The sequence below is a fragment of the Ochotona curzoniae genome, unplaced genomic scaffold (assembly GCF_017591425.1).
Source record: "Ochotona curzoniae isolate NIBS_2020 unplaced genomic scaffold, NIBS_Ocur_1.0 contig_3622, whole genome shotgun sequence".
NCBI lineage: Eukaryota > Metazoa > Chordata > Mammalia > Lagomorpha > Ochotonidae > Ochotona > Ochotona curzoniae.
The window spans coordinates 2,180,542-2,204,940 of record NW_024465926.1 but is presented as its reverse complement, the minus strand read 5'-3'; the positions used below and the strand labels follow the sequence as shown (position 1 = coordinate 2,204,940).

The 24,399-nt window shown below is 53.9% G+C and overlaps 1 protein-coding gene across 1 annotated transcript in view; it reads left to right on the top strand.

Moving 5' to 3' along the window:
* The window catches only part of USP10 (ubiquitin specific peptidase 10), a 50,570-nt gene extending 28,684 nt beyond the window's left edge, over positions 1–21,886 (top strand). Inside the window, exons 5-14 of the mRNA XM_040982286.1 lie at positions 6,982–7,073; positions 7,440–7,549; positions 7,922–7,977; positions 8,109–8,212; positions 10,351–10,450; positions 11,303–11,477; positions 15,426–15,591; positions 17,505–17,649; positions 18,357–18,422; positions 20,892–21,886. Of these exons, the coding sequence (XP_040838220.1) occupies positions 6,982–7,073; positions 7,440–7,549; positions 7,922–7,977; positions 8,109–8,212; positions 10,351–10,450; positions 11,303–11,477; positions 15,426–15,591; positions 17,505–17,649; positions 18,357–18,422; positions 20,892–21,079 (1,202 nt within the window). The 3' untranslated portion in view covers positions 21,080–21,886. The remainder of the gene's footprint in view (positions 1–6,981; positions 7,074–7,439; positions 7,550–7,921; positions 7,978–8,108; positions 8,213–10,350; positions 10,451–11,302; positions 11,478–15,425; positions 15,592–17,504; positions 17,650–18,356; positions 18,423–20,891) is intronic.
* Positions 21,887–24,399: the final 2,513 nt, after the last annotated feature.

Here is a 24,399-nt window from a genome sequence, read left to right as displayed (position 1 = left end):
CCAGTGGTTTGTCCAGCTGGCTCCTACATGCCAGGAGGCGCTGCACCAATGTCTTCTGTGGGTGTGGAGAGCTGGCGTGAGGCGTTGGGTTCCTGGTTCATGTGCAGGGAGAGGACTGATTGGCATTTGCCCCGTGGAGTAAATGAGTCGGGTGAGAAGAGGAAATGTGAAAGGCTTGGAGACTGCTGTTTGACGCTGGCTGTGCCACACCTGCACCCTCGGGCCTTGCTGCCCCCAGTGCCCTGCAACCCAGTGCCCTGCGCACAGTGAACTCTGAGGTTCAGACTTCTGTGGGAATGTGTCATTTTCCAGATCCTTTGAAGTCACAAGTAGAGCTGTGTGGTTTGATTGCTTTGCTGTTAAAATCATGCATCAGCAGCATGCTTTGTTGTAAAGCAGTATAAATAATGCCAGGTGAGGAGTCTGGGCCAGATGCCCGTGTAAAATACTGTTCCAGTGAGCAGGAGCTAGGATTTGTGCTGTTAGACTGTGCCACACAGGAGTGGCACTGCGTGTCCAACCCACTGCCTGCCCAATAGCCATTCCTGGGCACAGCGGCACTGCCTGCAAGTTGACCTTGGTGTGAGGAGTGACTTCATGTCCACACTTCCGTCTTGGGGTGCAAGTGAAAGCGCACCCTAAGACTGGTGGTGTTTGAAGGGCTTGTGAATCAGTGTGGCCTTCCTCTGACTTTGGAAGTGATTCCTCCTCAAGCTGTGAAGTCAAGAAGGCCATGGTCCTGTAGGCTGCTCTGGTGGCAGGATTCTGAATGTGTGGGTTGGACATGCAACCCCTGGTGGACGGGCTTGTTCATGTCCTTGCTCCTTCTGTGTCTGAATGGAGGGTAGCCTGTGGGTGGTGGGGTGTTTTGGTCACTTTGCTGTGCTCCACCTGGTTAGGTAACAGGTAGCAGGTATTCCTCCAAAGTGATGGCAGTGAGGAAAGAGACACTCAGAATGTTGTGGCAGGGTGATGCCAGACGATGTAGGTTACGGCCAGCCAAGCTCTCTGCATCTGGGTGTTTCATGGACGTCAGTGCTGTTATACCCTCTGCATTCTAATTTTAAAACAAAACATGAATCACTTGTAAAAGTAATTGTAGCTGGTGGGGGGTTGCAACGGTGGCATTTGGCATAGCAGTTAACGTGCCACTTGGGCATTGCATCCTTATCTGAGTGATTAGAGTCAAGTCTTGACTAGGATTCCAGCATCCTCCTAAAGTGTGCCCTGGCAGGCAGCACAGAGGCCTGGCCGAGTTCACCCTTCCAGGAGTGAACCATTGGATGGGAATAGATCCACCCTACCTCTCTGCCCTCTTACCCATTCTCACCCCATCTCCTGTTGTGTCTCTCTCTCTGCCTCTCAAACAAACAGAAAGTAAATAATATTAAAACAGTTAAAAAAGAATAATTTGGGGCTGGTACAATGGCTTAACAGGCTAATTCTCCAGCTCCAAGTATCAGCATCCCATGTGGGCACCGGTTCTAATCCCGGCTGCTCCACTTCCCATCCAGCTCCCTGTTTGGGGCCTGGGAAAGCAGTCAAGGACAGCCTAAAGCCTTGGGACCCTGCACATGTGTGGGAGACCTGGAAGAAGCTCCTGCCTCCTAGTTTTAGATTAGTTCAGCTCTGGCCATTGCCGTCATTTGGGGAGTGAACCAGTTGATGGAAGATCCTTCACTGTGTAAATCTGCTTTTCCAATAAAAGAAGTAAATCTTAAAAGAAAAGAAAGAAAAAAACAATCTCATAGCTTTTGTTGACCTGAAGGTTTCTGTTGCCAGCGTTGCTGCTGGATAAACGGGTCCTGAGCGGTGGGAGCCTGGCACATGAGCTCTGTGGGAGGCTGAGATGGGGTGCGGGGGACACAGCCCTGCGGAGCTCTGAGTGACAGTAGATGCTACCAGGAAGCTGAACTTGAAAACGGCCTTTTGAAAGGTTTGAGCTGTTGCAACAGTGAAGATACTGGTTAATTTATGTCATTTCTGAGTCATTCTGGAGTTCTGTGCCATTACGACATTGCTCCAGATGGCCCCACAAGTGTTGGGGGAAACGGGCCAAAGCTGCTTCCTAGAGCTGGATGAGTAGGAAATTACAGGAATAGTGTGGAAGGGAAGGCTTTGGGGTGTGGTGGGTCACTCCAGGAAGCTCCTGCTGGTTTGCCCTGGAAGAAGGAGAAAGAGGTGGGCCACCAGTGGAGGAGCTGGTTCCTGTCTTCCTCAGAGTCCGGCTCCCCCGTGCTCCCCGGCTCTGTCCTATCTGAGTCGGGTTGAGGCAGTTCCTGCAACTGGTCCTTCCTCGGGAGAACGGGCCGCCCATATTGCCTCTCTGGAGCGTGGTTCTGCAGGCTCAGGAGCAGTGTGTGGGTGGAGGTGATGCTGGCCCAGAGGGACGCGGGAAGGCTGCGAGTGCTGCCTGACTTGCGGTTCACCACTCTGAGCACTGGCTCCTGATCAGGAATTGTCAGCTCCAGGCCGGGGCTCCTTCCCGGCTAGCTCTCGGCTGCAGGTGTCTGGCTCATTCTGTGGTTGTTGAAATATGTAGATGAAAAAGGCTCCATGTGTAGGCCTTGTCACAAAACTAGGCCTGCACTTTTCTAGATGTTTGGATTTTGAGAGAAAAGCTTAGGCAATAACTTTGAATTTCTAAAAATCTTTCCTTTTTGAGTGGAATATTACTAATGTACATTTCCAGCATATTCATAGCTTTTCAAGTTTTAAGAAATTTAAGTTAACGTTTGTCTGGGAATGCTGGAACAATTGGTTTTCTCCAGCTCTTGTCCGGTGAGTTCCCTCTCCTGCCCCATCTGTCCTCTAGTGGTGAAGGGGCGTCTGCAGTGAGCTGGCCCATGCAGGAGGAGGCTGGAGCGGCCCACCTCCCACCTCCCACGGGCTGCCGACTGGCAGCCCAGGTCCTCCTGTAGCCATGGCTCTTGCCAGGGGGGTCCTCTCAGGCACTGTGGCCTTGGCAGTCTCTTGGGCCTTTCCTAGCCAGCTGGAATGGTGCCATTGCCACAACCAGCATTTTGCTTTCCCAATGTTTCTTTCATCTGTCAACTACCTACTAAGCAGAGCCATGCACTTCTGTGGAAGTGAATGATGTCCGGTTTGCTGGAAGGGTGGGCAAAGGCCCAAGGAGAAAGAAAGGAGCAGATTGAGGCTGGCGTCCAACGTGGACACCTGCTCCTGTGCAGCGATTCCACTTCTGATCCAGCTTCCTGCTGATAGCCACAGGAAAGCAGAGGGAGATGGGCCAATCCTTGCCCGCTCCACCCTCCAAGTGAGACCCAGATGAAGCTCCTGGCACTAGCTGTTGCCATTTGGGGAGTGAAACAATGGATGAAAGACCTCTCTCTGTTAACTCTTTCAAGTAAAATATATCTTTAAAAAAGAGAAAGACAAGATAGGTAGCCCCTTAGCCGCAAGGGGAGTGAGCACTTTGAGAGAGGGGTGTGTGGGGAGACCCTGCAGTCCCCAGCGGGGCTGGGCATGCTGCCACACAGTTGGCTGTGTGGGCTCCTGGTTAGGGCCTGCTGTCCAGGAGGTGCCACCAATACATGGCACACGGGAGGCATGCTGTGGCGAGGGGCTGTGGGGTCAGCCAGGCCTGCTCTGAGGGTGGGGTCAGCACCAGGAGTGGGTGCTGATGACCTAGAGGTTTATGGAAAACATGCCCCTAGAGTAGCAGTAATCAAGTGAGGCCTGGACCCTTCGGCTGTCCTCTGTGTGGAGATGTTGTCTACATTTAAGAATGTTGTACCAGAGGGTGCTTTGAAAGAATGCTGAACACTCAACAAGGTCCTGGCCAGTGATGCTCCAGTTGTGTCTGTTGCATCGGGTGTTTCTGGGCCCTGGCTGTTGGGTTTGGTAGAACTGTGTCTATGTGGCCTGTTGTCATCAGACCTCTAGGTGGCGCTCAAACACTGACCCCCAACACTGGGCAAGAGATTGTTATTTAGATTCATTTGTTTTCATTGGAACGACAGATCAGATTTACAGAGAGAATGAGAGACAGAAAGATTTTCCACACAGATGGCAACGATGGCCAGAGCTGAGCTGATCCAAAACCAGGAGCCAGGATCTTCTTCCGGGTCTCCTGCATCGTGCAGAGTCCCAGGCTTTGGGGCTGCTTTCCCACAAGCAGGGAGCTGGGTAAGAAGTGGAGCACCTGGGACAGCTGCCCGATGGGGACTGAGCCAATGAGCCATTGCGCCATTGCGCCGGCCCACATTCTTTCTACCTGCACGCTTCCTATCCTGGTCCCTGGGGCCGGAATCCGTTTGAGGTAAGGGCTGAGTCGTGCACACCATGTCCCATGTGTGGGAGGGCAGTCAGTGCGTGCCGACTGGGGGCTGCTCTCTGGTCCCACCACAGGCCGTAAGGACCTGAAAGGACTTTGTTCTGAGGCTGCTCTAGCAGCCAGTTCTTCACTATTCCATAGTTGATTAAATTGGTTATTATTTAATTTATTTAATTTGCTTTAAAAGCAGAGTTGCAGAGAGGTGTTGGAGGAGTATAGAGAGAAAGAGGTCTCCCATTCACTGGTTCACTCCCCAGAAGGCTTCAGTAACCAGGGTTGGGCCAGGCCAGTGAGCTTCCTCTGAGTCTGCCACATGGAAGGCAGGGGCCCAAGCACTTGGGCCATCCCCTGCTGCTTATCTAGGTACATAAGCAGGGCATTGGAACGGAAGTGGAGCAGCTGGGAATCGAGCCAGTTCCTTTTTAGAATTCTGGCATTGCAGGCAGTAGATTAGCCTGTTAAGCCTAACCACTGGCTCTCCAGGTGATTTGTTTAAAATAATTTTTTAAAGACTTATTTTTATTGGAAGAGTCACATGCTGCCCCCAGGAATGACTATCTTCAAGCGCTGGCTGCAACTTATGCCTTCTCTTCAACCCTGTCCCTCCCACAGAGAAAATCAGGAACTGGTGTGCCTGCCCTGCCCTCCCCTTGCCCCGTGGGCCTCCCTGAGCCCTGCACTTGCTGCTGGCTGTCCTTACCTCTGGCCTGGTTCCTCTACTCTAGGTGTAGTCCCTGAAGCACGGTGCTTCTGTTCTGTTGAGTCTGAATACACCCTCCGGTAAGCCTGAGCCTCCCAGCAGCATCTCTGAAATGAAAATCATCTGGTTGCCACGTGAAAGCAAAAAGTGACTGGTGCGTCCCGCTGGGCTCTGGCCAGGGAGTGCCCCCGCGGGCTCTGATGTCCCTCCGTGCTGTTCCTGCCACCCTGGACCAGGCTGCACAGCCTTGGCTGCTCCTGGCAACAGGCCTGCACTGTGCTGTGTGGAGCTGGCGACATCATGGTTGTTCTGCTCTCTGCTCGGCCAGCCTGCCTGCAGCCTGGCTGCGTGAAGGCTGCCGGCCCTGTGTTGAGAGTGCCCTTGTCGGGGAGGCAACTGGCTCGAAGCCCCTGTTGTTTCAGAGCCTGGCTGCTCTTAGCATGGTAGATCTATGCACGTCACACTGCTCAGGGACATTACGCCCTGGCATCTGACCCGACCACATTGGGCACTCAGTGGCAGCGCTGCAGAGGCTTGCCACTCTAGATTGTTGCTAGAAACTGTGTTAAATGATTACCTTTCTGTAACTCCCCGGACATGAAAGGCTGTGCTGTAGTGGTAGTGAAGTGGTAGTGAAAGCCTCTTGGAGGTGGAAGATCCCAAGTCTAGACATGAGTCGGCATCTGGAGCCTGCTGCTGGAGCTGGAGTCGCTTACGTCTTGTGAGGAAGGAGCAGGCTGGCCCAGGCAGCAAGCCACATCTCTGCACAGCCTCTGTTGTCTCCCCTGTAATAGGGAGACGTTCTTTGACAAGCTGGTTCCTGTGGCTGTGAATGGTGCAGATAAGGCTGGGGTCGCAGGATTACTGTGGTGCCAGGGGCTGACTGCCTCCTCTGACTTCATTCCTTCTGGTGGGTCCTGGACTGTGTCCATGCAGCAGAAGGAAGCGGCCAGCTGGTTCTCAGTGGATGCTGTGTGGGCTTCGTGCACCTGCATGCTCCTGTTTTTTGTGAGGACGAGCCATGCGCCATTTCTGCCTCTGGTTCCTCACTTAGGGAGAGGACACTCGGTGCACCAGGAAGGGGTGTGTGTGTATGTGTGTGCATTTGGATTCTGGAACCTGTTTTTATTTGACTTGATTCTGGGACCTGGCAGTTAAGCACTGCTTTGGAAGAGCAAGGCTTTAGTGTGAGTCAGTTGCTAGATGACTGCTGACTCCACGGACATTCCCACTTAGTTTGGCTCTCTACGTGATCTAAAAGCAAGGGAGGCTGTGTGCTGGGCCTCTGCCTAGTGCCTCTGTGATCGGGCCAGTTAGCTAAGCTGAGCAAAGTCTCAGCGTGCTTGTTGGTCCAAGGAGAATGGTGGTGGCACTCCTCATTGTGTTAAGCGTTATGTCCTGACAGTTAACTGCTGGGGGATGCAGAAGCACACCAGGTGTGTCCTGGGACTTGTCATGGGATGTGGAGTCAGTCTGGGAAGACAGTGCTCACAGCTGTGGAGGTGGCGACGAAGGGCTGCTGGTGGCTGGGGCGCATGAGTCACAGCTTCTTTGCAAATGGCACGTGGAATTAGGGCACAAGCACGCGCAACAGTGGCCGTGCCATGTACCATAGACACCTGTCCGTAGAGGAGTGTCCCTGCCTCCTGGGCAAGCCCTCTGTGGCTAGGTGGGCACCACACTGGTTGGGAGGAGTTGCAGGATCCACTGGTCAGCCCTGTGTACTTCCCGTCTGAGGGACCTTGTCCTTGAGGCACCACGCACATTCTCTGTACTGATGCATTGTTTTTAAACCTGTGTGTTTGGAGAAATATTAACATGAAAAAGACTTTGAGTTCCTGAATGTCACAGCTGCCACTGATGAGTGATGTCACAGATGAGTGGAGCCTTTTCTTGTTTCACTGAGGGCTGTTAACACTGCGGTGAGGGGAGCCTGGGAATTCAGTGGAACTAACCTCACAAATATGCTTCTTCATTCTTTCAGAGTTACTGGAGAATGTAACCCTGATCCATAAACCAGTGTCGCTGCAACCTCGTGGGCTGATCAATAAAGGAAATTGGTGCTACATCAACGCTGTATCCTTCCTGGGTGCTGAGCGCTAGGCCACCTGCTGGCTCATTCCCTGGTTCCCTCCTTCATCCCTGACCCCAGCTTTTCCCACCCCCGAAAGAAGATTTGTTGACATGTATGTATCAGGCACAGCAGGTTTTGTTCTCATGATAGTGACGTCCGGTGACAGGGCAGTGCCCACTCACAGCAGAGGCTGTGTTGCGCTGACCTGGTTGTGTGATGGAGTTGTGGATGGATGGCCCTGCGGCTGTCCTGGGGAGTTGGGCTTGTGCTCCCCACGTCACATGCAGACTGTGCTCTGTGGCGTGTGCCTGGGGGACATGGGGTGTGTCGGTTCTGTCTCCTTCACGCTTCCTTACGCCGGCACTCAGACACTGCAGGCCCTGGTCGCTTGCCCCCCAATGTACCACCTGATGAAGTTCATTCCCCTGTACTCGAAGACACAGAGGCCCTGCACGTCCACCCCCATGATAGACAGCTTGTAAGTAGAGGGCGGGGTTTCTTTTCATGAGCCATGCTGTTTCAGTGGCGTAGGGATGCTTTTGATTCCCCTGTGAATGAATTCTGGCCTTCTATTATTAGAGATATGCTAACCATGATTTTGTATGGCAGTTAATTATAAATGGAATTAGAGCTTTATTTATTTGTATTCTTCACATTTAGTGGAAAATATTTCAGTGTTTGCTTAAAATATCACTAGAATATATAAAAAATATATATAGAAAAGATTTTAAAATGCAGTAGCTATTATAGCATTGGCTGCTTAGAGTCTGCGGTGCTCCTGCGGGTGGATGTTCTGTGTCGTCGGTCTGTCTTATAAAATGCACTACTTGGTGTCTTTCCCTGTGTTCAGTGTTCGGCTGATGAACGAGTTTACCAACATGCCAGTCCCTCCAAAGCCCCGGCAAGGTGAGGCCAGTGCGCGCTGGGGGTGGTGGAGCTGGTGCCTGGGGCGGCCCTGCGTGGAGGAGCAGGGCTCTGGTGGCCTGGCTTCTGTGCTCTGACCCCTCTCGTTGAGCCCGTGTCCCTCTCCTTTGCAGCTCTTGGGGAGAGGATGGTGCGGGATCTGCGCCCCGGCGCTGCCTTCGAGCCCACCTACATCTACCGACTCCTCACCGTGCTCAAGTCCAGCCTGTCGGGCAAGGTCAGAGAGCCCAGACGGGGCTGCTGCCAGGGTGGCCAGGGCCCTCCTGCCCAGGGCTGGCTGATGGCATTTTGTGTGAGTGCCACGTGTTGTGGGGAGTGCTGGGTCAGGGCTGGAGTGAGTGTCCCTCGTCTCCTTATCGCGCAGAGTGGCGCGTGCGGCAGGCCCTTGACCACTGTGCTGTCCGGCCTCTCAGGTCAGTAGAGTGTGTGAGGCCCGAAAGGACGGGGATCCTCAGGACAGCTCTGTCCTTGTCACACTCGGGGCTCCACTAGAGCTCTCCAGCGCCCTTGAGCTCCCTAGCATTTGCTTGGCAGTGTGGAACAAGGAGGCCTTGGACTCAGGGTGCCCGGGGCTGCTCTGTGAAGCATTACGCTCCTCCTGGGTGGAACTGCTTACCCAGTGCTGAGAGGATGGTTCTGGGGACTCCCTCAGAGTGCTCTGTCCCCTGAGCCAGGCGTGAAGAGGGAGTGACAAGCGTCCGCAGCGCTCCTCCTGCCACTGAGTGCCCACTGTGGTCGGGCTGGGCAAAGGGGCTGATGGGAGAAGCATGAGAGAAATGAGCTGGGGCAGGGCAGGGCCAGGCAGGGCAGGGCCGGAGCCCCGGCCATCGTGCTTGACGGGGCGGAACCACACGGGCACTTGGGATCCCCTGCATGCTGTCTACTTTTTTTTTTAAGGTTAATTTATTGATTTGACAGTTAGAGAGAGGGGGGCAGAGACAAAGATTTTCCTATGGCTGGCTCACTTCCTAAGTAGCTGCACTAGCCAGGCTCAGTAAGCTAGGCCGATGCCAGGACCCTTGGGCCATACTCTTCTCCTTCTCCCAGGCTGTTAGCAGGGAGCTGGATCAGAAATGGAGCAGCCAGGATGGAAACAGCGCCTATATAGGGCACCAGTGTCACAGGGTGGTGGCTTTTGCCGCTGTGCCATAATGTCTACCACATGTGTCATCTGTCAGGGATCCCTGTTACAGCTTAGTGCCCTGGCTTTGTGGGGAGCAGGTTCTTGCTGCTTCTGCTTTGCTCCCAGAAGGAAAGCCGGCCTTCAGTGTTAGCCACAGGCTTGCACACGCGCTAGGCACGGTCCCTCAGAGTTCTCGGGGGTGGCAGCAGCCCTCCTGAACTCCATGTATCCAGATGGAGGCCTTCCCAGGGAGGGCTGGGCAGCCGTCTCGCCGTGCTTGCGGTCCTGGGTAGAGAGGACAGTAAGCCCTGGCCTGGCAGCTAGGAATTCCCAGATCCAGGAGCCGGCAGTTCTGCTCTGAGGAGATAGCACAGATGCAGACAAGGCCAGGGCAGGATTGTGAAACGCGCGTGACTAATCCGTGCACAGCTCTGCTGTGTGTGCACGTAGAAAACGCTGCGTCATTGTTTTACCAGTTTATTCTTTGGAAAGGCAGCGTTTAACAGAGGGAGAGACAGAAATATCTCATCTGCTGGTTCACTTCTCAAAAGACCACCATGGCTAGGGCTGGGACAAGCCAAAGCTGGGGACCCTTGGAGGGCTAGAGCTCACATGTGCAGGCTGGTGTCTGCCACTTTGCCAGGCATGTTAGGAACTGGGTTGGAAGTGGAACTAGCAGGCGGGAAGCTGCTACACCGTGACCCTGGCCTGAATCACTGGGTGTTAAGTGAGTGCCTCCCCAAAGGAACCTGCCGTCCGAGAGGCAGAGGGAAGCGGGCTGTGGCTAAATGGCTGCCAGAGGCTGGCACTGGCATGGCCAGACACGAGAGCCACCACCTGGCTGCCTTTGCAGGCATGTTGCAGGCATCGGATTGGAAGCATAGTAGCCGGGACTTAAACTCGCCCTCTGTGGCCATGCCACACCAGCCTTTAACATTGTTTTTTTCAGTGTTTAAATAGTGATTGTGGGAAGTGTTGGAACTAGTAATAAGCAAAACTAAGATGAAAGTGGCGCTAGCTCCACGTGGAGAGAAGTGTTCCTTGCATTTCACCCCTTCTCTCCTGTCCCCAGGATCCCAGTTCTCCAGAGAGCTCAGCCAGCTCGTGGGAGTCCTTTCATGTGGTCGTGGTAAAGCTTCCAGTGAGGGCATAGGCTGAAGGTGCAGGAGCAGTGTGTCCTGCAGGCTGTAGACAGACGTGGCTGACCTAGTGTGTCTGTCCGCACCCCACAGGGCCGGCAGGAGGACGCTGAGGAGTACCTGGGCTTCATCCTGAACGGGCTGCACGAGGAGATGCTGAGCCTGAAGAAGCTCCTGGCGGCGCACAGTGAGAGTGAGTTGTCCGGGCTGCAGCGCCTGGGCCCTCTGCCCGGGGGGCTTTCACACGTGCCCCGCGCTTGTCTGTCAGGTTCTGCCGCTCCATCATCACTCCATAGTGTGGCACTGGTTGCTTTCCCACTGCCTGTCACACAGCACTTATGTAATTACACCTGAACACGCCGAGCACATAGGTGTTTTCCTCAAATGATCCCAGATTAAACCCTTCCATGGCAGAGCATGTGGCCTGAGGACAAGGATTCCCCCGGCACAAGGAAACCACACCGTAAGGGCATACCGTAGGTCACACTGTGAGGCCACATGGCGAGGGACACATGAGGCTGCACTGTAGGCCACACTGTGACATCATGACATCATGCCATAGGTCACAGCGTGACCCTGAGGCCAGTGCACACCCTGAGGCCAGCCTGTAGGTCACACTGTGAGGCCACATGGCGAGGGGACACGTGAGGCTGCACTGTAGGTCACACTGTGACATCATGACATCATGCCGTAGGTCACAGCGTGACCCTGAGGCCAGCCTGTAGGGCGTAGCATAGGTCACGCTGCTGCAGCCATACCATGAGGTCACATTATGAATGTACACCCTGAGGCCAGACTATAGGGCACATTGTGAGGCCATACCGTGAGGACACACGCTCAGGTCACACTAGGTCACACTCCTCATGCTTCTTAGAGAGCATCTCCTGTGGTGCTGGTACAGGCAGGTACCCAGGAAGCTGCCATCGACAGCCATGGCTCTGTGTGGTGCAGCCTGGTGTCTGTGAAGCCACACAGATTCTCTGTTTATTTTTGTCTTGCATGCTTCTTGATATGAATAGAGGCTTAAGCAGACTCTGCCTTTCAGAACTGGCCGTTCCCAACGGGCCCAAAAGCCAGCCTGTGAACCAGGAGCAGGAGGACGAAGGCGAAGGGAGTGAGGAGGAGTGGGAACAAGTGGGCCCCAGGAACAAGACGTCCGTCACCCGCCAGGCTGACTTCGTGCAGACCCCCATCACGGGCATCTTCGGTGGCCACATCAGGTGTGTGCTCCATGGGAACATCTGGCTGGGCTCCTGGACCTCCTGGTCTGCTAACCTCCCTTGCCCCTGGGCTGCTTTCAAGGCCACGCTGCTCTCCAGGGCAGCAGCCTTCTGTGAGTGACAGAAAAGCAGCCATTGAACTGCTTGTTGTGAAATCCACATATCTGCTTGAAGGATAGTGCAGCATCAGTGCAGCGAAGCCGAGTAGCCAGCCTGTGTGTGCACACACGTGTGGGAGTGAGGGTGACACGTGGCAGAAGTCCAGGCTCCTGGCTGGGCTAGTGCCTCCTGGCTGGGCTGGTGCCTCCTGGCTGGGCTGTGCTGTCCCGTGTCCTGTGGCTCCCGGCGCTCTTCCCAAACCCCACTTGAGGGATTTCTGGGTTTTGTTGTTGTTGTTTTGGTTTGCTTAAGACTTATGATTTATTTGAAAGGCAAAATTAGAGAGAGAGAGAGGATCTTCTGGTTCACTGCCCAAATTTGTGCAGTGGCTGGAGCTGAACCAGTCCAGAGCCGGAAGCTGCTTCTGCATCCCCACGTCTGTAGGGGTCAAGGATTTGAACTATTCTGTTTTTCCAGGCACATAAAGCAGGGAGATGAATGGGAAATGGAGTAGCTGGAACTCCAAAATGGTGCCCATATAGTATACCAGCACTGTAGTTCTAGTCCCAATTTCTGTCTAAGTATTGGATTTTTTTTTTTTTTTAAGATTTGTTTGTTGGGCCCAGTGTGGTGGCCTAGCAGCTGAAGTCCTCGCTTTGAACACGCCAGGATCCCATATGGGCACCAGTTCATGTCCCAGTTGCTCCAGTTCCCGTCTAGCTCCCTGCCTGTGGCCTGGGAAAGCAGTGGAGAACGGCCCAAGGCCTTGGAGGAAGCTCCTGGCTCCTGACTTTGGACTGGCTCAGCTCTGGCCGTTGCAGCCACTTGGGGATTAAACCATCAGACAGAAGACCTTCCTCTCTGTCTCTCCTCCTCTCTGTGTTTCTGACTTTGCAATAAAAATGAAATAAATCTTAAAAAAAATTTTTTTTGTCTGTTTGAAAGGCACAGTGACAGGATGGAAGAGGTAAAGCTCTTCCGCCTGTTGATTTCCTAGATGACTGTCCAGCCAACACCAGGAGCCAGGAGCCCCATCGTAGTCTCCTCCCTGGAAGCGGGGACCCGAGTACTTGGCTGTCCTCTGCTTCCTAAGAATCTTGACTTGTAGACACTTGTAAGCAGGCTGCAGCTTACTCGGTAACCAACGGTGCTATCTTACCCAAATTAGCTTTTTTGCTCCAATTTAAAGCAAAACTCCACAACCTCTTTGGCAACTAGTCAGGACCAGTAGGCATGGATACAGGCGCCGATAAGCACGGAGCGGATCTGGCTTGCTAATTAGCCTTGTGGTTACTAACTGTTGATCTTGATGCTCCTTGTCTCTGAGTGGGGGTTGGGGGACATTGGCACACTGTGTTTTTAAGAAATGGCTCTTTTAAATCCTTTTTTTCTTTTGTTGTTGTTTTTTTTATTTCTTCTTTTTAGTTCCTTTTTTTTTTTTTTTAAGGTTTACTTATTTTTACTGGAAAGTCAGATTTACCGAGAGGAGAGACAGAAAGATCTTCTGTTCGCTGGCTCACTCCCCGAGTAACTGCCATGGCTGGAGCTGAGCCGATCCGAAGCCAGGAGCCTCCCCAGGCTCCCAGGAACAGGAGTCTCCTGCTTTGGAATGGAGGGTTCCAAGGCTTTGGGCCATCCTCCACTGCTTTCCCAGGCCACCAGCTAGGACATGAACCGATGCCCATATGGGATCCTGGCGCATGCAAGGCGAGCATTTAGCCACTGTAATGGACTATAAAAAAATGGGCTCTTAACTAAGGCAAAGGTCAAGTTGAAATTTTCCCTTTGCCATAAACTCTAACAGGCACTGGCAGATGCCAGTGTCCCTGTGGGTGGCCCTGGGCCTGTGAGGAGCAGCTTGTTTTCGGTATGGGCTTATCTCCTTGAGCGTGGCGTCCTCCCGTCCATGCCCAATATGGACAGTGCTAGGAGTGCCTCCTTCCCAGGACTCAGAAATGCTGCGTTCTGCATGCTCGGGCCTCACAGCCTTCGTGCACAGCGTGTGTCAGGAACTGTACAAGTTTTGGAGGATTGGGAGGAGGCAGAGACACATCTCCCATCTACCTGACTTAGCTCCCCAAGTACTCGCAATGGCCATGTCCAGGGCGCTCTGCCTCCATGTGACTGCCAGCCTAACGGCGGGTCTCTTGTCTGTGTGCGGTCGTGGGCTCAGTCCCCAGAGACTGCCAGTGTGACAGGCTCATGAGGTGTGCTTCCTGGGCATGTGTCATGTGGGCGGGGTTGGCAGAGGTCTGGGGTGGTGAGCAGCTGTGTAGGGATCCTGCTCCCTGGGCCCATGGGACCCTCGCTGAGGAGGAGAGGGTGGTGGGGGGAGCTCATACTTGCAGACAGCTGGAGAGGTTGCAGATGGCGTGCATGCCCAGAGAGCCTGGACGAGTCATGGACAACCATCCAAAAGGACCAGAAGCCGCAGGTTCTGTCGTGGCTCCGGTCTCGGCCCCTGAGTGGCTTGTGTTGAAGAGGTTGTCGGGTTGCCTTTGGAAGAGTGGCAGTGCAGCCAGGGGAGCCCTTCTCATCTCCTGCTGAGTCACCAGCGTGGAGCTCCTGTCAGACCCGTGGGAAAGTTTTCTTCCAAGATTCCACTTTCCAGTCAGTTTTTGTTTGTGTTTTGTTTTTGATGCCTTCGGGACAAGAGGAGCACTTGATTTCTTTTCAGCTTTTGCTGCTGACTTTCCACTGTGACTTTTGGGAACTGTGGGACCTGGCAGCCCCCAGGTCTTTACACTTGAGGGGCTGTGGACAGGCTCAGTTGCACCTGGGCACAGGTGCTGGCTGTGTGGTCCTCACGATCTCCGTGGAGCCCTCTCCACCCAGGCCCCTCGCTGCAAACGGCCGTGTCACTCCCAGGCTGAAGGGGAGGAGCACAGCCGCTATGAAAATCCTGGGGGAAATGAAGTGCCTGGGCGGCTAGGGAAGCACGGTTGGGTTGACACCCTTCTTGGAAAGGCCGAAGCCTTTTCTGTTGGAATGTTAAGGGTTTTTTAATTGTACACACACTTTTCATTTTTTTGAAGGGGAAAAATGTCATTAAAAAAAATCTGCTGGTTGTCGGGATTTCCTCTGTTGTTAGACCAGCTTCGTACAGCCCAGGTCAGAGGGCATGTTGATTACCTAGTGCGGTTGGAAGGTGAATTGGTTATTTTTCCAGAACACGTGGGCTGGGGAATTTATAGCTTGATCTGTTGCTAGAAATATGAAGGCAATGGAATCTGGCAGAATTATTTTAAATTCAGGAATTGTTGACTTCTGTGTTCTCTGGTTTTCTGAGAGTAAAGATAAATAATCTTACTTTCAGTGTTTATTCCTCTGTTGGCTAATCTTAAGAGAAAATGGCAAGGGATGGTCTTTTGAGTTTTCTTGATTTTTTTTTTTAATTTTTAAATTTTTGATGATGTTTACATAGTTGATTAGGGTGGGAAGGGTCAAAGAATGGGGGAAAGTGGATGAGACTGTTGTTTCCCGATTTTGTTTTTCTTCTTTCTGTGCCTGGGGGACAGGGAGAGATAAGGGGAGAAGCTGTGTGGTAACCCCAATTGCCTCAGCATCCGGGAAGGGGAACGGGCACCAGATGTCATCCCAGGGTCCCCGTGGTGGGGCATGCCCCAAGGCTTCTGCATAGGTGGCTTGTATAGTTCTGAACTGCTGTCAGGTCTTGCCACTCCAAGAATGAGGAAATCCTTCCAAGGTCTATTGTCTGATACAGTCCACCTTAGGGTCTCCATTCACACGTATGTTTGCTGGGGTGGTTGACCAGTTTGTTCCGTCTTCTTTCCTCTATCTTGGTACCAAGGAATGCTCTTTTCAACTTTGCTTTCTCTCACTTGGCAGGTCTGTGGTCTACCAACAGAGCTCCAAAGAGTCCGCCACTCTGCAGCCATTCTTCACGCTGCAGCTGGATATCCAGTCCGATAGGATCCGCACGGTCCAGGACGCGCTGGAGAGCTTGGTGGCGAGAGAGTCGGTGCAGGGTTACACCACCAAGACCAGGCAGGAGGTACAGTGCCCGCTCATCCTGACGCCAGGCTGCTGAGTTCCCGCAGCTGCTGAGCTCGTGGACTGAGTGTGTTTTCAAAACAGTAAAAGTGGATGCTCCCAGCTATGTCTCTGTGTCCTGAGCTGCCTGTAAACTTCTGGCAGTCTAATCATGGCATTACAGCCCCTGCACTGTGTGGAACAGGCACAGTTCTTACTGGATTAATCAGGACATGAAAAGAGGTTCTAGGCACAGCAGTGTTGTGTGTGATTACAGATCTTCAAGGGCATTGCTGATGCCTGTCACTCCCCGATTTCCCAGGAGGAAGGCTCTCTTCCTCGCAGGCCTGGTGGCAGGTGTCCCTGTCGGCCGTCAGGCTGTGCTCTGAGGCCGTGGCATTCCCTGGCTGGCCTGGGGTGCCGCTCGGTACCTCTCTCTTCAGGAGCGAGTGTCTTCTCTGTCACATGTCGTACTATTGGCAGTGAATGCCTGGGGGAGGTGCATACGGGCAGGTTCTTGTGAGCAGTTCCTGCTGTTGCGGGCAGTGTGTGGTGGCTCCAGGGAGAAGAACAGCCCAGCCTGGGAGACCTGTGGCCACTCAGCCTAGGCACATATGCCTTTGGCTGTGGCTGTGGTATATGGGCGCTGGACACTGAGCCGGGCTCTCTGCAACGTCTATCACAATCCTCTGTGGTTTTCTGACTTGCAGCTCATGGGTGATTTTGTTTAAACAATAAAAGTGATCGGAGCTCAAGGCAAAAACCTGGCACTGGCCTAAGTGAGCAGGCGGAGAGGAGTCGGGCGGTGGGGCTTCGCTGGGCAGTGTCTGTCCATGGGCTTCCTTCCTTGGCTGCTGTCCCTGTAGCCTAGAGAGGCACGTTCCCGCACCAGCTCCCTCCTTGGTGCCTCTGGGTCTCTCCCTTTGGCCCTTGCTGCAGTGCCATTCAGAGTTGGCAGGGCTTGGAGTGGGGCAGACCTGAATCAGGTGCAGGTGGTGGCAGGCAGTCAGAGCGCTGGGAGGGCCATGACCTCCCCTTGACAGCAGGGCAGTGTGTGTATGTGTGTGTGTGTGTGTGTGTGTGTGTGTGTGTGTGTGGACACTCCACGAGACCTGGGGCACTTGGAAAGCAGTGTGTGAGAAGAGGTGTAAGTAACGTGTGTTTAATGTGACCTTTCTCACTTATTTGCTAAATCCTAAATTTAATTTTACTGTACTTTTAAGTCCAAATGAGAAGGAAAGCTTGTGAGAGAACATGACCATTAGAGTACCTGCTGTGTCTGACTGGAAACCCAAAATACACACTCGCACATATTGCATTAGCCATTGCATGAGTGGCTGAAGTTTAAAGTCAGATGCTAGATCTTGAAGTGCCACAAGGTGTGCTAGAGATGGCTTAGTTGCAGTGAGGGTGTGGAGCTGGTTGCTGGTGTGAGCAAGTGTGGAGGGAGAAGGGTTGGCTGCGTGGGGCTGGGGCTCACATGTGTATGTGCAGTGTCACGCAGGTTGGGTGTTGATACAGCAGCCAGCAAGAGTGACTGCGTTTGTCTTTGGAAAGCCTAACGGCCAGCACACGCCTCTCCTGCCGCTGCCCCGTGTTGGGTTTACCAGCCGGCATCTTTGCTGCTGTTGCTTTGTGGCATTTCCCGTGGTATAGTCTGGCAGCTGCAGGCTGTTTCTAGGCTTGGCGCGGAGCTGAGGGATGGTGCTTGGAGAGGCAGCCCTGGTGCTGTGGAGAACATCTGCGCAAGGAAGCTGCCTACCGGCGTCAGTGTCAGCCCTGCACAGGCAGGAGCTCCAGTCTGCGGGCGCCTCCCTCCGAGCAGAGTCCTTCCTCGACGTCACGCCTGAGCTCCTTGGCTGTGTTTTGGGGTGCAGGAAGGGCTGAGGGGCAGCAGCCTGGAGGTGTCTGCTGAGATGCTGTGTTGTGTCTTAGGTTGAGATAAGCCGGAGGGTGACCCTGGAAAAGCTACCTCCTGTCCTCGTGCTGCACCTGAAGCGATTTGTGTATGAGAAGACGGGTGGGTGCCAGAAACTTATCAAGAATATTGACTACCCTGTGGACTTGGAGATCAGTAAAGGTAACGGAAGCCTTGGGGACTGCGGGGTGATGGCTGCCACTGTCGCTGTGCAGTGTCAAGCCTTGCTTGGAAAAAAAAAAAGTATTGACTTTTTAATTGATCTTTACACTAAAATTCTCATAAACATGGCAAAAATGACACAGCCCTGTCATCTTTGTAGATTATCAAAACAGGCTCTGTTCATCAAAGGAGCATCTTTATGGAAACAGTTTTTACACTTTTAAAAGTTTTTCCCCAAGATGTGTGTGTGATTTAGAAAGATTGACTTACTGTGGCAGGGAACTGGAGAGAGACACGGGGTGTTGCTGCTTTGTTGTCTTGCGTTTGTTGGTGCACCCCTCAGATGCCTGCCAGCGGGTCCTGGCGTCTTGTCTTAGGATCCGTGGTCTTCTGTCACCTGCCCTGCCCACTGATGTGTAGAAGGTGCTATAGCCCCTTGGGTTTCCCAGGGTAGCTTTGGTGGATGTGTTGTTCCTCTTGGCCGTCCTTGCTCCTGAATGCCCTGTGAGCTGTGCAGCCACTGGGCTCTCCTGCGCAGTGCACCGTGTGTCGCCCACGAGGGGAGCTTTCTGCCGCCGGGGTAGAGTTGCGTGCGTCCCCAGTCTGCTGGCGGCTTCCCTGAGTGGGGCCTTGGAGCTGCTTGGGCTGTCCTGCACTGTCCTACAAGTGCTTCTATGAATTTGAACTGTTGCTATTTTGTTTTTCAGAACTGCTTTCTCCAGGAGTTAAAAATAAGAATTTTAAATGCCACAGAACCTACAGGCTGTTTGCAGGTAAGTAAGCATGTGCAATGTTACTGTCTCATTATTGCAGTGCAGCTAAAAGCTGTCGCCCGGGGCCTCAGGGGCCTTTAGTCATCAGGATCTCCCTCTCACCTAGAATCCAGCACTTGTGGCTGAACACAGCCACGCCGGGCCCTGAGGTGGGCCCAGCACACCCCTGCCCTAAGTTTTCAAGCTGGAGGCTGGTGTGCTGGTCACCCAGCCAGGTGAACAGAGCGCATTTGAGCTGGCAGTCCCTGTGTCCTCTGCCATCTGGTGCCATCTGGTGTTTGGGAAAGTGACCTGGACTGCACAGACCCCTTGGTTGCCAGACAGCCCCCGCTTGGTCCCGGGACAGTTCCAGGGGGCTTAATGGTGCCCTGACCCCCCGACAGCTGGGCCCTGAGTCCCACAGTATCAGGCTTCTTTCTTGGCCTTGTCCTCCCGACTGTCCACCTCTGCTGTGACTTCAGTGCCCCTGAATCCTGCTGTAAAATGTATTTGTTTATTTCTTGGGTAGGCAGGGTGAGAGCAAGCAAGGGCTCCCTGCTGGCTGGTTCAGCCTCCACATTCATTCCCTTGGCAGCCAGGCCAGGCTGAGGCTGACAGCAGGAGCCGAGAAGTCCACGCTGGGCTCCCGGAAGGGACGCCACAGCCCATCCCCAGAGCTGTCAGCGCAGCCTCCCAGCTGACGGCCTGAGGCGGGCATCAGGCAGGTACGACTGCCCGTCCTGCAGTGGGAGGCGTCTTTGGGACAGTTTTGTGATGTTTTTGAATAGGAGCCCTTTATTCCTTAGGACTATCTCCATTTTATAGAAAAGCGCAGTAGCAGAGCTCAGCCGCCACTCTGCCTGGAGGCCACAGGAGTTTCCTGTTCCTGAGGCCTTAGGAGCTCTGGCCCAGCTGTGGCTCGGGGCCCTGGCCATCCACAAGGTGCCTTGTCTTCTCTTGGACTTTGCTCCCAGAGCTTGGCTGCTGATCCACAGTTCTTCCCCTTCTCCTTGCGTCTGGGCCCCTGGGCCCTGCCTGTGTGTGGGAGGCGGTTCCTGGTGTTCAGGATGGGGCCAGGTGTGAGCACATACCCACTTGCTTTGAGGCCTCTCTGCATTCTCACCTCTGAAGTGAGGTTGCTGGTAGGGGTAGAATTCTCTGTAAAATGCAAGGACAGAAATCCGTTTATTTATTTGAAAGGCAAATTCAGGGAGAGACATAGGAATCTGTCCACTGATTCACTCCCTGAATTGTCACAAGGCTGGGGCTGGTAGGAGCTCCGTCAGGCTCTCTCACGTGGCTGGGGCCCAAGCACTGGGCCCTTTTAATCTGTGGCCCAGCACTGGCCGTGAGAAAGCCATTTTGAAGATGACTGTGCTTCAGGACCGAGGAGATGTGTGCTGTTGGCATTGTCAGGAACTGAAGCTACTCAGAACTCCCCTGCGCCCCTGCCCAGTGGGCCTTGCAGCCGAGGAGGCCTGTGGCACGGGGGTCACCTGGCAGGCTCACAGGCCACACGGCCACCCCAGGAGCAGCTGCGCTCTGCCCGGAATGTGGGTGCACTCCACAGCCCTGTCCGCCTGGCAGCCTGCAGCAGTCATGTGAGTTGGAGGCCTGGGACTCGGTCTTTTTGCTTGGATTACAAGATTTTTTTTTTTTTCAAAAGTGAATAGAAGGTGGGGTCTTTTATGTCTTGTTTTGTTTTTAAAGGTTTATTTATTTTTATTGATAAAGCAGATTTACAGAGAGAAGGACTTTCCATGTGCTTCTCCCCAAGTGGCCACAGTGGCCAGAGCTGAGCCAGTCCAAAGCCAGGAGCTTCTTGCATGGTCCCCAGGCTTTGGGCTGTCCTTTACTGCTTTCCCAGGCCACAAGCAGGCAAAGTAGGGAGTTGGGTGTGAAGTGGAACAGGCAGAACATGAACTGGTGCTCATATGGGAGGATAGCCCTTGGCTGTCGCACCAAGCCTCTTATTTATTTATTTAGGTTTTTTTTTTGTTTTGTTTTTTTTTTTTTTTTTACTATAAAAAGATTGCTACAGAAAAAGAGAATTTTTTTAAAAGAAGAGATAGGCCTAATGGTGTGTCTGCACACGGGGCATCTCGCACGAGGTACCATGGGACCCGCTGTGGAAGCACTGTTGCTGCGACCTGATTTACTGCGGTGTCTTTCTCCCCCAGCGACAGTTCTGTCTTTGGGTCGTCTGTACAAGTGCTGTTGTAGTCTCTGTGCTGGATCCCCCTGTCCTCACGGACGGCCTGGCAGCGGGCTGGCTGGGTGGGGAGTGTGTCGGGGCCCTGTGGCTCCCTGGCTCGCTGTGTGGAGTTGTCAGGAACATGGAAGCCTTCCTTAGGCGATGGAGCCCGGGGGTATTCAGGTGGTCAGCGTGTGCACAGATGCCTTGCCTCCCACCCACGCGGGGAAGCTGTGCGCGTGGTGCATGTGTGGAGGGTCACACGGTGCCGTGAACAGTCGTGTGCTCTCTTACAGTGGTCTACCATCACGGCAACAGCGCGACGGGCGGTCATTACACCACCGACGTCTTCCAGATCGGGCTCAACGGCTGGCTGCGCATCGATGACCAGGTGGTCAAGGTGGTTAACCAGTACCAGGTGGTGAAGCCAGCCGCCGAGCGCACGGCCTACCTCCTGTACTACCGCCGTGTGGACCTGCTCTAGCCTGGGCTCGCTGTGTGTGTCCGACGCCCGCTTCGTAGAACACCAGTTCTCACCAGCTGCCTGCCTCCCGTTAGTGGCTCTCTAAGGGAAACTCCGCTCCTTGGCAGGATTGGGCTGGGAAGCAGGGGAGACGCCGCGGGGTTTGCACAGCGTAGTTGGTGTTGACTTCCCAATCAGAATCATTTGGTCCAAACAGAGTGCGCTTGGTTTCAGAATACACACGAACACCCATATTTCCCAGATAATGCTGATTCCTGAGAGAGGGGGCACTGGCGTTGGACCCCGGTCTCATTGCTTACAGTGAGTCCCGCACCAGCAGCAACACTTGTAAATTTGTGAAAATGAATTTTATCTTTCCTTAAAAAATAAATTTTTTAATCCATCACACTCTCCTCCCCTCACCCTTTAGTTTTTGATAAATGGTAAAAATGAGCCAGTTTTCAGAGGAGAAATAGTTCTTCCTTCAGAAGACATACACAGAAAGAAGTTGCTGGTTCCTAACAGGAAAAGTACGTTTTAATAATTGTGTGACAAGAAGCTGCTTCCGTACTCCCTGCAGACCCCGTCTGGTTCCGGTGTTAGTCTGCGTAGGTGGGTCACTGTGACTGCTGCATTCAGAGATCTCCAGTTGCATTCATGCTTCTGTGTACACGTGTGAAAAGTGGGCAAACTCCTGACGATGGGCGCCCTCGCGTCCGCTCCGTCACTCCTGCTGTCTCCGTAACGCTGCGTCCCTACTGTACACAGTTCTGTGACCTCTGCCACTGAAGTTGTCACCCGTCAATAAAAGTCACAACGGTGTTCTCATGTCGCTGTGTTTCTGGGCCTGGGCCTGGCGAGCGAGCGCTGATGGGCCTGGGGTCTGTGCTGCCCTGGGCCACAGCCGCCAGGACAAGGGTTTGGGTTTTCTCCATGTTTGGGTTTTCCTGCCATTCCTGTGTCCTAGCGGTTCTTACCAAGCAGCTGGTGGTGGTGCAGGCAGTGGAGCCCCTGTGGTGGCGGTGCGGAGCCCTTCCCCAGCAGGCGCCTCAGCAGTGGGCAGATGCAGGCGTGCCTGTGGCCCCCAGCGCCTGGCCTTGTGCACACACACCTCTGGTGTGCGCTAGGAGACGCAGGGTTGGTTTGCACGTGGCTGGGCTGTTTTTCCAAGCTTTGGCTTCTGTGGCTCCGAGCTGACTATGTGGCATCCACATAGCTTCCGTGGCTGCCACAGCCCCTGTCGGCTCAGCCTGACCTGCATGCCCACCTCCCTGCTGGATGGTGCCATGGTGCGCAGGGATAAGAAGGTGTCCGCCTTGGCAGTGACCCAGCCTGCCGTGGATGAACGACTGTGGCCCTGTGGCCCTGTGGCCCTGTTCCTTCTTCACTGATGGCTTATCCTCTGTCACTGGTGTTGGTCAGGCATGAGGTGGATGCCAGGGCCTCTGACCCGGTGTGGGATGTGCTTTTTCAGGAGGCTGGTCACTTCCATGTGGGTCTTGGTGAGGAACAGTCCCCAGCTCTTCTGGGCGGCTCAGGTCCATGTGTGGTCGAGCCTGAAGTGATGCAGGTGTGAAGACTGCCTTCGAGTCTTCTGAACAGGGTTAGAAGTGAATTAAGGCCTTGGGGCCACAGGAACCTGTCCAGCCCCTCGATCTTGCGCTGCTGCATCCACGCCAAAGCCACTGCCCCTGGGCTGGGGTGGCTTCCACCTGTCCTGCTGGTGCTCGGCCAGGGACCCTCCCCTCGCCCTTCCTGCAGCGGTGGTGTTTATCACACTGGGCAGAACGCATGGTTGCCCCCGTCATTGGCCCGTTGTGGCAAGAAGAGGAGCTACAAGGTGACTTAACGCACAGGGTTTCCTTCTTGCAGGATTGATCTGGCATGCAGACAAGGCTTAGTCCTGGCTTACAGACGGCTGCCACCTCCTGCATCCTCAGAGTGAGTACTCATCTCTGTCTGCTTATGAGGGACACTAGAGCCATGGCGGCCCGGGGTACACCCTCTTGGCCTCCAGGCCTAGGAAGGCCCCATGTGCTGACAGCACCCACTGAGCCCCGGGCTGTACAGTTGTGTCATCCCTGGCGCCTGTGGTGCCAGCCTCCAGAGACTGCGTTCACAGCCGAGACAGGGCTTGTCGGATCTGCTTTGCTGAGGCAGAACCCATACATATCTGTGGATGGGATGGAAAACACTGGATTAGCCTTTTATCAGCCTTTGGCTCCGGGGGAAGTGCCTGGCCAGGGGTGCAAGACTCAGTGTCTGGCAAACCCCTCTCTTTCCCAGGTCCCAGGCGAGAGTGGACGTCTGTGTTGTCCACTCTTGGGGCTTGAAGCAGTGCTGGTATCTCCTGCTGCCTTGTGTCTGGGACCGCGACTTTCAGGGGTTAACCCCCTCACCATGCTCAAAGACCAAGTTGCAGGGAGGGTGAGAGCGCACACGAGCCTCTGCTGTTTCACTCTCCAAGTGGTCACAACAAGAACCGGGGGTTTCTTGCAGGCTTCCCTGAGGGTAAAAGGGCTCAGATACCCAAGCTCCCTCTGCTGCTCTCCCAGGTGCATTTGCAGGGAGCTGCGTGTGAAGTGGAACAGCTAGGACTTGAACAGGACTTACGGGATGCCAGTTGGGCAGGTGGCAGGCAGCTTAGCCTGCCATCTTGTGCTCAGGCTTTGAAGTCTGAGCGAGTTCCTGTCGCCTGAGGTACCTCGCCTGCCCAGGCCAGCGGACTGGGAAGCTTCTGGGTTCTTTGCGTTTGCTGATTGAACCAGTGCACGTAGTACTTGCATCAGCAGCAGCTGGTTTGTGCCGAGGCCCTTGGGAAGGGCTCAGTGTGTGAGAACGGCCGAGGCCGTTCATGTGCCCCAGCTTGAGAAACATCAGTTGTGCTTCCTCCGTGGAGACAGTGGCCCCCTTGAGTTTCTGAGTCGGTGGGCTTTTTAAATTTTATTTTTATTTTGGGGGTAAGGCAAGTTTACAGAGAAGGAGAGAAAAAGATATTCCATCTACTGGTTTATTCCTAAGTGGCTGCAATGGCTGGAGCTGAGCCAATCTGGAGCCAGGAGCTTCCTCCATGTTTCCTGTGTAGGTGCAGGGTCCCAAGGCTTCCCCAGGCCACAAGCAGGAAGCTGGATCGGAAGTGAAGCAACCAGGATATGAACTGGCATCCATATGAGATCCTGGCACTTGCAGGTAGAGGATTACCAACTGGGCCATTTCACCAGATCCCTGAGTCAGTGGGCCTATGAGACATACTGCCATCTGTTCACGTTTCTGAGGGAAGACCCACAGCTGGCAAGGACACGGCTCCCAGCTCTCCAAGCCCTTGGCAGCGGCTGCTTCTG